This window comes from Ambystoma mexicanum, chromosome 1p (assembly GCF_040938575.1).
Source record: "Ambystoma mexicanum isolate Mex_15411 chromosome 1p, UKY_AmexF1_1, whole genome shotgun sequence".
Classification (NCBI taxonomy): domain Eukaryota; kingdom Metazoa; phylum Chordata; class Amphibia; order Caudata; family Ambystomatidae; genus Ambystoma; species Ambystoma mexicanum.
Genome location: NC_090921.1, coordinates 553,037,388 through 553,051,511, shown reverse-complemented (window position 1 = coordinate 553,051,511; position 14,124 = coordinate 553,037,388). Strand labels below are relative to the sequence as shown.

The following is a 14,124-nucleotide window of genomic DNA, read 5'->3' as shown; positions in this document are numbered from 1 at the left end:
TGATTAGGGCCTTTATTGATTTCATTATTTTGATAGGGCTACTTATTGCAATGCATGGGATTGCAATACTTTGTGATTCAACCCTTGTTTCAGGTGTATGGGATTGGTGGCGGCCCCCAATGGGTGTGTCAAATCCCCCAAGGGTGCTACAAACAAGTTCAGACACCGGCACAGCCACTGGGGCACTATCTCTCCATGTAGAAATAGAATTTACCTCAACTCCATTGAATGTGGTGCCCTGTCGTTTCTCCTGGGACCTGGAAATGCATATTTGCTGTTCCAAATCCTTGCACTTTTTAAGGAGCCAATCCGCCTCCTTACGCAAATCATTTTTTTCATCACGCATCTTATTAATCACATTTTGCATATCGCTCATTTGCATTTGGCATAAATTGAACTCTTTGACTCGTTTGTCTCTTTCTTGAAACAGTTTAACTATCTCTTGTTCAGTATTTTGAAGATCACTTTCTTTCTCCAAATTTTCTTTTTGTAAAATCTGCATTTCCAAAATAACCTAGTTTTCATCTTGTCTAACATGATCTACCAATCCTTTCAAATGTTTTAATTGTTGCTCACTATCTTCAAACTATTTCTTTCTTTGGGACAATTGAGTGTCGAGATCTTTACATTTTGACTGCATGCCCTTTTGATATATCTCCAGTTCTGCTCTGAACTCTTCCTCTTGTTCACTAGCTCCATCCAGTTCAACTTTTAATCTGCTAATCAGCTTGGCATCATGTTCTTGCATTCACAGAGACCTATTTAAAATGAACCATGTCTTGGCACATAGCCATATCAGACAATCTTTCTCTGCATGTTTATCAGCAGCATTTGATAATCTCAGAAGGCAGACCTCAATTATGCTACCTTCTGCAAAAATGTTGTCCAATGGTTCTTTCTGCATTTCCCCATAGATACGGTCATGCCACTCTGTGGCGTTATTTGAGGACCATGTCCCATGTGCATATAACTTTGCCTCCAGATATTGCACTAACTCTGGGAATGTGCCCTCCATTTGAGACATTCTGATATGCACTTCCAGTGTCACACTGCTCTCATAAAATGGGTTCCCTTTAATGCATGTATGGTAGTGTTAGACACACTTGCCACGCCCAGTTGGTGCTCTACGGTCACTTTCCTTCCCATCCATTGGTGGTTCAGTGGTAGAATCCTTGCCTGTCACGCGGGAGGCCCAGGCTCGATTCCCAGCCAACGCACCATTACTTGTAAGATATTTTGTCTTATTGGGGTAAATTTGGGATTTGGTGGTATTTTCTTACTGTAAAAATATTGGAGGTAATTTGGTGGTAAATTAGTCTTGCATTTAGGTTTGGCCTCATATTATTTAAGTGACCATACCTTGTTAGCTTATATTGGTGGTAATTTTAGTGGTATTTTGTTTTGCGGTATTTATACCTGTTGTATAGCAGTGAGCATGGTTTTCTTTTTATACTATAGCCCCATCATAAAACAAACCTTTCTTTTCTATTAGAATAACCCCTAGTTGTCTGTAAAGAGCTCCAGACCTATGCATTGTTAAAATCCAATGATTCTATTCAGAGCAATACCTACAGTTTTTGGCTGGTTTCACTGGCTTATATACATCCAGTAATCTACATGCCATAAAATATTACTGGCTTATTTACATCCAGTAATCTATGAATCAGATCCTTTCCCATCAGCATGCAAGGAAAGAGGCATTCATAATACCGCACACAAACCTTCTCTTATCTGTTACTTTACTTGCGTTGGTAAATTGGCAAATGCACTACTGCATTGATATGACCCTCCCCCTTACACATCACCTATTTAAAATAATTCACAGATGCATGAATGGCACACAATCCCATTTGTTTTCATGGATACTTATTAAATTGCATCTTATTTATATGTCATCAAGTCTTCCCATGGGTTATTTGCAACATCATCTGGACTACAGAAAAAAAAAACAGAACAAGCAGGTCTTTTGAAACATGAGTTAATGTTCCCACATTCTGAACATGATGAAAAATAAACATGCAATTACTTCCTGCACTGTAATAAACCTCAGCGACTCATACGGCAATTCAAATGGTTCTCACTTGGTACATATCTCACCAAGGTTAGTATTTCTTTGAAGTTCCCAGCACGACCTTGCTACACTCGCAAATGCAGGCCCAGTGTCAGCGCGAAATGCTTCTGTAATCTTGTGTGGGGGAGCACTAGCGAGATATCTCTCACAGCCAGCGCTCTGACCCCTTGGAACTCCGTCAGTCTTCTCAGTCCAGCACCAACTAACTCTTTTCCGCATTTCTTGTCTCAAGAAATCTCCTATCCTTCCCCTTTTGACGTTACTTGTCTGCCTATAATTTCCCCCAATCAGGTTAACAAGAATGTGTTCTGTATCAACCCTCATGTTCAGAACAATGAAAGCTTTAGGCCTCCCTGTATTAATGTTTCATTCTGTTTCCTGCTGCAGCAAACAACATTGTGTATTTAAATATGAATTACAGCAGTGCCACCAAAACATGGATTTTACCTCATTTATCATAGAATACTGCATTTTAATGTTAGAAAAGTTAGAATTAGTATTTTAGTATTATTAAATAAAGTTAGTTAGTTATGTATATTCTCATGTAGTTTTCATGTATGAGGCATCCAAAAAAAATGGTGCACTTCATTATTTGATCTGTCAGCACTAAGCTTTTCTATGCGTGCATTTCATTCTCTGCAGTTTCAAGTTGGGCTTGGCTGTGTTGTAAATTCTGTACTTTGCAACTCACCAACAACACCTTTACATCTCACACTGGCAAAAAAATATATGCCATATTACGGCTGGCAACAAAAATGCCACATTTTGCAAAAATACCATTACATTTTGGCAATATAAATGCCATACACGTCCTTACATTGTCCAGCATCCAGTATGTTTGAAAGCATGCACCTATACAACTGATATTCGGGACACCCATCTAAGCACCAATTCTGCATGCATGCTTTAGGTTTTGCACCAGTTTGTGGAGGTACTGAGACAATTATCTGGTAATGAGCTGCTAAGACTAAGCGCTGCATGGTTTAAATACAAAACTACAGACACTCCAAAGGGGGTGCTCTACATAACTCTATGCACCTCCACTACCAGGACTTCCTGGGTGATGCCAATGGCATTGTACTCCTCCCCTCCGCGTCAGGGAAAGCAGAGCACACCCATCTAAAAAAATAAAGCTCTAGTCTGCAGGCCAGCTGGCCAAAAACGAGAGTACGCCACAAAAGCTGGCTGTGAGATCTTAGAACTGAGAAGGACCCTGCTGACTGGGACTAAGAGAAACAGGACGGTACTGCAAGATATAGGTGATTGTTGAGGGAACCTCTGGGTCCGGGCCTGTTCCCTCATTTTCAAGGCCAGGAAAGAAATCTTGAACTGACCTCAGATCGAATTAAGGGGTAAGCACTGCTGACCTGTTTTCAATGTCATTGACACCACCATTGAGGGCATTCATCAGCAGGTGTGGATACCGTCTGTGTTCTTTTTGAACCAGTCATCATTGAAGTACCGTCATCTAGTTCTGGAAGACGGGAACCATCATGGCACATGCACTGCAGAAGCCACCAACACCACCTAATGGCAATACCTGTACTGTGCACAATTTTCAACATCAAACCACGTCCAACCACAAGTCCCCAGTCAAGCGACACCATCTGGTACATAAAGATAGCATCAACCTCCAAAAATCCAGGTGACTGCAGAAAGCTTGACAGATAGGTTCCGGCCTGCCTATTTGCCTGTTATATTAATACACTATTCATCATTATTTGTACTGCACCTAATCATTTTGGTTGCATTAGTTGTATGGCTAAGGGGCTTTTAGCAAAACAATATGTCAACACTATTGCATGTGGACCATACATGATGAGCATGTTAGTCTGTATCTGATGTTGCACCGCACACCCCTTTACAAGAAGTAGTGGTGTCCTGCTTAGTTGGTTTGAAGCACAGCCGGGGTAGTTGCAATTCTTTGCGCGTGCTACTTTGAATTGCCGCTTGTGCCCATTGAAGCAGAGGCCTGCAGAAAAGTTGTGGCAGTTTCATAATAGTGCAACCCATGGTTGAAAGTTAGAAATCATCCACACGTAAGTGAAGAAAATGAACGAGAATACTCTTAAAGGTATATGGATACGAGGAAAATGGTGATAGTTGGAGTACATTGCAGTGAAGTGGGCATGGGAATTAGGGTTATAGAAGAGCTGTTCATTCAACAAATGCAATTCCTAGAAAACAGAAAATGGCAGTGTGGGCGATGCCGATTGCTGGTGAGGTAAAATGCTCTGTAGAGAATGTGAATTTTCAGCAGTTTTTTATCGATCATAGTGAGGGCATCTAACAGGTAAGGATGGGTTGGCATTGCAGATGGTTTGAGGCAGCATGGAATGAAGTGGCAGACGGCTTTTGAGAAGTTGAGGATATGGGAGAGAGTGCACTGGGAAATTAAAGATGGTTTATCGGGTGGCAGTGAAAGGGAGAATACCTTGTATAGATCTGCGATGAACTTGTGGACCATCTATTGGACAGGATTGGCCAATAAGAGGTTGGAGGATGGATACATTAGCTGAGAGGTTGGCTGGATGAATTGAGCAGTGGATTGATTGGCAGGCGGAAGTTCAGAAGACCTGTGAGATAGAGTAATAGTCAAGGCAAAGAGATGAAGAGGAAATGGGTGAGATGTTAACATCGTGTGGAGACAAGAATGGTAGGCTCTTGACAATGCTGCCAGCCAAGAAGTGGCACGACAGGCATCAAGGGGAGTAATAGTCGCACAGACATCCACTGTGCCAGCATGGGAGGCTGGTAAAACAACCAAAAAGATATAAACAGAGTAAATCATGAGTTGGTCATAACAATGAAATGTGTTAAAATCTGACAAATAAATTGAAAGGAACAAAACCAGCATGTGAATCCGCAATTAGGGAAGACCGCTAATTCACCTTATGATTCCTTTCGGATGGCGATTGAAGTCTTTCTATTCTGTATTCCAGCTGCTGACATCGGGGTTGGAATTAGCGGTCAGGAAGGGACCCAGGCGGTGCAATCCAGCGACTACGCCCTGGCGCAGTTTAGTTACCTGCAGCGACTGCTGCTTGTCCATGGCCGCTGGTCCTACCTCCGCATCTGCAAGTTCCTCCGTTACTTCTACTACAAGACCTTCGCCAGCGTGTTGGGACACGTTTGGTTTGCTTGTTTCAATGGATTTACAGCTCTGGTGGGTGAATTGGGTAGTTTCTATGCTGGGAGGTGGCTGAAGGGGAACACAGATTGATGGAGATTGGTTTGCATGGGGTTTGAAGGAAATTGGAGTTAATGTGGCAGAGATATTGGTGCAGCAAATCGGAACGAGGTGAATGCATAAGAGTTCCTAAAGCAAGCGCCAGAAGCCCACATCATAAATCCCATTAGGATGATCGGATACAGCAGCTAATTAGAAGCACGGAGAGACCAGCAGAAAACCTCACGTGACAGACACATGGGGCCTCATTACGAGTCCGGCGGTAACTGAGGTGGTAAAACCGCCTGGTTACTACCGGACTCGTATTACCATTCCGCCTCCGTGATTCCCGGAATTACCGGGGCATTACAACCCCAGTTTCCCGGGAATCACGGAGGCAGAAATAGTGTTAATCCCCATTCCCATTGAGTCCTATGGGACTCAATGGGAATGGGGATCATGGAAACACTGGCAGCATCTCGTAATGCTGCCGGTGTTCCCTCATCCGCCTGCAGGCGGGAGGTGTTAAACCTGCCAGGTCAGACCTGGCGGGAACATCACCTCCCGCCTGCAGGAGTTGTGATCGCCCTGCATGGAAACAACGTTGGCGGTGGGTTTACCACCACCGTTGTTTCCATACCGGGCAATAAGAATAGGGTGACTATTCTAAAGTCACAGCAAGCCTGAGCCACCCAAAAAGGAGCAGTCAGCCTTGACTAGGCATGAAAGCATGTCTTCCAACAGAAGATCATTTAAGACTCGCCGTACACTTGTATTAACGGCCAAACCTTGTCGCGCAACAGGTGGTTCCATTGTAAATATAAAGTGAAAAGAAACAGTTGTGACATGTCTCTTTTCCAGTGATGTAGTGGATCCCTCAGGGGTGAGACATACTTATCTGTCACCTGAGCTAAATCATGCATTTCCCTCCATCCAGTAAACCAAGCTCCTCGGTTTTACAAAGATAGGCAATAACAATAATCCGTGCCTCGCTTGCAGATTGCCTCGGGACTAAGAGCGATGGAAGCCACCTTCAAATAGTTTAAGGTTATGATCCAAATTCCTTAATCCAATCATACAGTCTGCCTGCTGGTCTTTATTGAGCTTCTTTCTGCCACCTTGTTTCAATTTTTCTTTCTTTTCTCCGAGTTTGATCTTTCTACTTTTTTAGTTGTCTCTGCATTGTCACGTGATTAAAGTTCCCGTATTCTACCAAAGTGACTTCTTGGCGCTGTTTACCTGCACCACCCTCTGCCTAATGGTATTTGTTTTGTCTCAAAGGTGGTGTTTTAGCGTTGCCTTAGGAGGAACACATATTAAGATAGAGTGCATAGTAAGGTTGAAGGCTATAAAGCCCGTGGGGGTCCTACACGCGGAGTCAGACAGTACTCAAGCATCACTGAATGTTGGATCATAGATGGCCATTTAGTGTCACTATTCATTTTGCTGCAAAGGTGGTGCGTCAGCACCATAAAATAAGGCTGCATAGGGTTGGCTCACAGATGGCCTTTTATTGCCGCAATTCGTTTTCTTTATTAGTTGTAGCTTGTAGGTGGTAATTTACCATCGCATATATAGGGTCGGGTTTATTTTATATGGGATGTGGAATGCATATGGAAGACACTGCAGAGGTGGACAGGGCGCTAGGAGTTCCAGGGAACGTAATTCTCTCCTTTGTGGAACTCCTTTTGCAATGCCGGGCACACTGCCTGGGACCTGGGAGGAGGCTGTGCAGGAGAAAGAGTTCTATCTATCAAAGCCAACGTTGTTGGCTCTGCCAGGGCTTGTTTGCACGATATGACACAACTTGACATGCAAAAGTCCAGTTCTTCCTTAGAGTTGAGAGGGTCATTCAAACTGTACTTGATGGTCATTTTCGTATGACGTAGAGCAAAAACTCTTCCGTAAAAATATTATGCATGCATTTGACACCACTATTTGTGCTAATTTGTGTGTCAGAGAGGGCGTACATAGAGTAATTACTATTTACACCACTCACATGATCTCCATCATACAACTACACCAGCATCATTGCCAACATGACATTTTCATGCTGCCATAAATGCTGTGGATTCCCATGCAATCCATTGTAAATGCTGCCTGCCATGAGTAAATGAGGCAGCACTAACCAAATTGGCACCGCCAAGCTAAGTGTGAGGCATGAATGGAATTCTTTACATCTCCCTTTTTCATTCCGCTGTGCAAATGACAAATTGCCCCGAGGGGACCTGTTTGCGCCGAAGTGTTTCCTCCAGGAAATGTACAGACTTGGAACATGAGGCCCTCACGGTTTTCGGACAACCTGTCGAACCGAGCAGTTCTGTATGTCTCACAGGGATTCTAGTGATGTGATAAAGCTTGCCCACCCCCCCACCCCCCCAGAAGCATGGCTGACAGAACACAGCCTAGATATGCATAACTGACACATTCACTGCTCTCAGAAATCAGAATGCAGCCCCTCAAACTCGAAGTAGTACAAAAATGAGTCCAAATTACTATCAATGATTTCAATGGTAATTTGTGTTTCTTTTCAAAGGAGTGAGTGAGCGGGTGAGTGTTAATTTCTATCGCACACACTACTGCATGGTGAATAGTGGTGAGTGAGCGGGTGATGGTTCATTACCTTCGTGCACACTGCATGGTGAATAATAGTGGGATACATCTGAGTTATGGAATTGTGAACTACTATTGTGGCTTAATGGGGCATTGATTACATTATGTTGTTTCCGTCTCTCATGCAGATGGTGTACGACAGCTGGTTCATTGCATTCTACGCTGTGATCTTCACAGCGTTCCCAGTGCTCTCCATGGGACTCCTGGAGCAGGTACTGGGTTACCTGCAACTGAATGCACTCGTTCTAGCCATAGCTCCTTGGGGAAGCGTACACCGAGTAATGCAGCGGAGCACAAGGCGTGCATATACCGAGAAAGAAATGTGGTCCACATACTAACAGATACATTTTCCACTTCAAAGATAGGCGAACCCCCTGTTCGTACCTTTCACTTTATGCAAGCAGAATCTGAAAGCCAACATTGAATCTTAAGCTGTGAGCATGTGAGGATCAAAAAGTACAGCCTTGATGTATTTAAGCAACAATGACACTTTCCATGGGCCCCGCCGGGGTATAACAGCTTGTGGAAAAAGTTAATTCGCCTGAGCCCAATGAGGGCTCTCAGTGCAGGCAGCAGGACAGTACCATCAGGTATGGCCCAGGAAAGTGTGCATTGTGGCTGTTAGCACCCCGGGCCAAATGCATAGGGTGGTAAGGGCTTGGAATTTCTATGAAACAATGGAGAGCTGAAAGTGCGTTAGTTGATGTTCCACACAAATGAGAAAATAATTCTCAACAATGGCCGTCTTGGAAATGGAGGCCCGGCCTCTTAGCAGATCCCCTCTTCAACTTCCATGGGAGGTGCTGGCGGCAAAGGCAGAGATAGAGGGGCTGGAGAAGTGAGAGTCCAAGTTAAGAGGGGGCATGGGTGAGGATGTGCTGGGAGAAGAAGTGGCGATAGAGGAGTGTGGTCGGGGAAAAGCAACATTTGGAGGCGTGTGGCTTTGTTCAGAATGTAGCCCTTTTCAATCAATCAAACTGGTTGGCTGATTCACCCGCACCAAGTGCTAATTGAAATTCACTGATGTCATATTTGAAGCAGCAGACATTGCTTTTCCTCCGGAAGGGCACAGGTTTCTTACCATGGAAGGCTTGCTAGGTTCTTTGGCTTCTCTTGTGTCTACCTCCTTGGCAAACCAATATAAAATTGTTTCCCTCCCGCAAATTGCCTGTGTGTTAAGTTGCTCTCTTCATGACAGCCCAGGTAGCACTCTGCAAATAGTCGAGAAGCTACACAGCTCTCGTCATATAATAGGATGCACCTATGGTCCTATTGAGGGTGTGGAGGCCAGTGCCACAATAATGCTGTGAAGCTTGTCTTCATTTTATAAGCGTCTTACAAATCATTCATGCACCTTCTTGTAATCTGAATTTGAGTCAGGAGCTGGAAGTCGCAAGTCAACGAGAAGCGAAGAGCCTCATAGCCACTACCATAGAGAAAAGGCATTCATTCTAAAACATATATGAACGTCCCTATTGCGCTGATAATGGACAGTGCCTCTGCTGGGGTGTGCAGGGTCATCCGATGGTGGCGCGGATAGCTGGCCTATGGAGGCCTTCTAGGTCATGCCATGATTGTATAAGGGGATGAATATTAGTCGCACATTCTCAACCTTGGGAGTTGGTAGTCCTGATAAACATTCAACCACAATCTGTATATGGGTTACCACTTGAAAGGAGTTCAGGAATTGTATTGGCCCAATGGATACAGCATTTATTTTTTAGCATAAATCGACCAATCCATTTTATTTTCTACATTAACACATGCCCTTCAGATGCTCACTTTAAGCTTAAGCCCCTTGTCCCCTTGCCAGTGCACGTCTAATTTAAATGTCCCCTGTGTGCAATCTATTGACATGTCTCCATGTAAATTCCTAGAATCCTCTTTGCTCTATAAATATCAACAAATCTTTTCTGATCAGACAACACTGGAGCTTTTCCTGTCTTTGTGTAAGTCTATTTCATTTTGAGCCTCCATGACTCCTTTTTGCTCTTTTCAGCTGCCTAGCAACTGCGACAAATAGAACCGAAAAATATACTTGGACTACCTCTAATGACTTTTCTCTGCAAGCGCTTTGTTTTTCAATAATTATGACATAATTGATAAATGTCTTTGCAAAATCAGATATAAATTGTATACTTAGATCAGTTTTTTTTTTCATGTGCTAATGAGAACTTTCCAACATTGGGCCTATTCCTGTAGTCTTTGCACCATGAGTTTTTATACCATGTCTGTGTTTTCTCCTCACATCAATGCATTTTTGCAATCTAAATGACTAAATATTTTGTTTCTCCCTCAGTTGATTTTCTCCTTTAATCCTCAATAATTTTGGCCTCAATTTAACCATACCTTTACGAGCCTGAGTATACCGATGAGGAAATACGTGATAGAGAAAGTCCCCGAAAACATGATTAATCGATTGAAAGTGGTGACGATCATTCGCAGGATCCTGATACTCGTTGGATAGAAGACGTTTCCACTTGATGTTCGTGGCGTTGATGTGATGTAATGCCAACTTTGGTGGAGAACAGATGCTGCTGAGGAAAACTCTGGCAGCTTGACCTACATATCCAAAGAAGAACCTCTACCACAATGCGTGACCCAGCAGCAAGACTTCAGGGCAACCTGCCTCATAAGATCCATGCTGACAATGCTGATGCATGAACCTATAGCAACCATTCACCCTCGTGCTCCTCATTCTCGTAATGAATAAATATTGTGTCTATACGTTTTATCCTTGCCAACTTAAGTCTTTTATGTTGTTCAACAAGCCCATTGTGATGTCATGGGTTCACCCACAATATATATTTTGATATATTTCCAAATTTATTGTGCTTTGTTCATGCTAAACAATTCCATCTTCCATTTTGAGAGTCAACAAAATTACATTTTGTCAATTACAAGATATGCCTAAATGATATTCATAACTTGTTTTTTCCCAATGCACGTAAACTTGTTTATAATATCCTTATTTAAAAATGTTGGACTGTGACTCCTTTACTCACATCAATACATTGTTATCACTTTTTCCGTGCCTTTTCACTTGGGTTGTGTTTTGGGCCAGTGGGTTCTCAAGAGCTGAGTGAATGTACAATTCAACATGTTCTTGCGTCCATCAGCACTTGTCCACTCCAGACCCGATGTCTTCATAATCCCAATTGAAGACCCATTTCCTGCAATCCAGTGGTCGAAGTGGGCAGGAGCAGTTGGGAGCAGTGGTACTCTACTTTTTTAAATTAAGTTTTACTGTTCCTATACTTTTATTTTAAAAATAATCCGTTCCGGAATAGTTTCGTTTTGAAATAAAAGTGAAGCAAGAAGTTGAAACATGCACTATCAGCGCACTGCATTGAATATTCCCTTAAACAGCAGGCACATGGGTTTGTGAGTTGTATGGTGCATGGGGGGTGGCGTGGAGATGGTGTTTGTGGGCAGCAGGGAACATAGTTCCACTACTTCTTTTCATACAAACTGCTGCAATCAACATATGTGTGTGTCCTTTGACAAGGTGCCAGACCTGTTCTGCTTGATACATCCTGATCCATCCCTTTCTCTTATAAAGGATAGCTCTCACTTGGGCCATGCACTCGTAATCAGAGTGGGTGGATGGGAACACACAATGTACAGAATGTCATGTAGAACTCAAAGGGGTCTTTCACATGGGGACCATTGGCCACATAGCCACCCCAAACCCAGTATGTCTCCATAATCCCCTTTGAAGACCCTGTCCCTACAATCAACATATCTGTATGTTCTTTGACAAGGTGCCGGGCCTATTTCTGCTTGCTACGTCCTGATCTAGCCTCTTCCTTTACCAAAGGTAATTCTCACTTGGGCCATGCACTCGCAATGGGGTGGGTGGAAGGGAATGCACAAGATGCGCAGAATAGCATGAACAACTTAAAGGGGTCTTTAGCATAGGGACCATTGGACAAGTGGCAACCCCATACCCAGTGTCTCCATACTCCCATTTGAAGACCCAGTCCCTGCAATCAACATATCTGTGTTTCCATTCACAAGGTGCCAGACCTCCTATTGCTCTTTCTTCCTACTTATCCACCCCATCCCTTATCAAAAGCAGTTCTCACATGGGCCATGCGCTCGAACGGGGATGGTTGGGTGTGCACCCACAAGGTGCTGAAAAACATTGAACAACTCAATAGTATCTTCCCTCTAGGCACCATTGACGACATTGCCACCCCAGAACTGGTGTCTCCATAATCTCCTTTTAAGACTATATACCTGTAATCGAAATATGTGTGAGTCCTTTGACACTGTACCAGGCCTATTCCGCTTGCTAAATCCAGATCCATTCCCCTCCTTATCAAGGGCAGTTCTCACTTGGGACATGCATTCACAATGGGGATGGGTGGGTGGCTGTACACCCACAAAGTGCTGAATACCATGTACAACTCAAAGGGGTCCATCCTCTATGCACCACTGGCCACATGGCCACCCTAGAACCAGTGTCTCCATGTTCCCATTTGAAGACCCTGTCCCTGTAATCGAGGTATCTGTGTGACATTTGACAAGCTGCTGGGTTACTAGACTCGCTTCCCACCCCCTCCCTTACCAATGTCAGTTCATACTTGGAACATGCGCACAATGGAGGTGGGTGGGTTGGTGGTCATTTTCTTTTACGAAATTTGATGTCATCAATCCTTCACCATCTTCAATCTTTACACATACCCAAATATGGCTATGTTCTGATAGCATATTACACCCATAAAAACACTCCTTCCACACGACAAATTCAAATACAGTCCCACTTCTTTTACACAGTGTTTATAAAGTACTTCAAATCCTTAGCAAGAAAACATCTCTGCAGTCTACTACGGATATCATTATCACATGGCTTGTGATCTTCATTTCAGAATCTGCTCATTGAGTTTTCTTGTGTTCAACTTTTTTTCAACTACATTTATGTATTGCATATAATCCAATTTACATGCAAACTGTCCTTTCATTTCTCAATTACTTCTCCATTATCAACCTTGCAATGTATTATTCTTGAAATATGATAGGTTCTTTTAATATGTATTGTTTTTTCATTGCTCTTATCTTTTTGTGGCACCATGGATGATGAAGTACCAGAAATAGGTTTCTTCATGTGACATATGGGTGGGTAGCCTGGAGGGTCAGAGTTGTGAACAGGAAAGTTACCAAAATCTAAATTGTTTTGTATTTGAGAGGTTTCTATTGTTGTATAAACCACTGTCATACTATAACAATTTTCTTTGTGTACATGTATTTACTATATCCTCTGTATTGTAAAACAATGCCTTCATGTTTTGTTTTGGGTTGTAATATCAGCGATGATAAGACTCCTGGTACACTGATACACATTTTCCCTAAGGATATGTCATTGATATGAACATGGTTGCTCAACAGCAGATTTCCAGTATCCGAGATTGACAGCACAGCCAAGGATTGCTTGGAGGACATGAGGGGCAATCGATTCCATGTCTGTAGAATACACTTCTCGCAGGATATGTATGAAACATGAAAGTTCACTAAAGACAATCACCCCTGACCCTCAAGTAAAGCCCCAATGCTGTTCCAACTGTGTTTTATCAACACAGTTCAGGTGAGTAGTAACCATGAATGATTATTATATGCTAATATATACACATGTGTGAGAGACAGCAAATATGAATTTGTGGCCAATACATGGAAATAGCATGGAGTATCATTAATTGATGAAAGCAAAGTGTTGTGAAAAACCCACACAAAGATAGCCGACAAGGCAACTATAAAGAAAATACCGGTCCTCTTTCTGTTTCCAACTGCACGTTGCACTCTGTATTTTAATCTGCACTGGTTTAAGGGTTAGTTGTTGTGAGCAAGCGGGGAGGTTGCCGTGAAACGCGTAAACGCTACCACTGTGGGCTGAGAATGATGGGAGAGCCACAGATTGATGGTGGCTATTGTGCGCTGTAATTTTATGCACATTTGAAAAATAAAGGAAGTGTCATGGAACTGGAGTCCTGAGGGTTATTCGAAAATGTGTTGGAAAGTGCTCCTCATTTGACTGGCGGATCATATATATATATATATATATATATATATATATATATATATATATATATATATATTTATGAGATCTCTTTATAAATATATATATATATATAAAGAGATCTCACAAGTTCTTCAAGATTTGTGCCAATTGCTAATTGGGATGATAGCCTGGAACCGTCTTTCAAAATATTGTATTCATGTTTGAATTTACACATGTCTTTATATTTTAGACTTTGAGCTGCAATATGTTCCT

The 14,124-nt window shown here is 42.7% G+C and overlaps 1 protein-coding gene across 2 annotated transcripts in view; it reads left to right on the top strand.

The window, feature by feature from the left end:
- LOC138575469 (phospholipid-transporting ATPase IK-like) overlaps nucleotides 1-14,124 on the top strand; it is a 1,193,252-nt gene that overhangs the window by 1,116,612 nt on the left and 62,516 nt on the right. For both annotated transcript variants that reach the window (XM_069649486.1, XM_069649487.1), the window contains 2 exons: nucleotides 5,014-5,237; nucleotides 7,982-8,065. In XM_069649486.1, coding sequence (XP_069505587.1) covers nucleotides 5,014-5,237; nucleotides 7,982-8,065 — 308 coding nt within the window. The remainder of the gene's footprint in view (nucleotides 1-5,013; nucleotides 5,238-7,981; nucleotides 8,066-14,124) is intronic.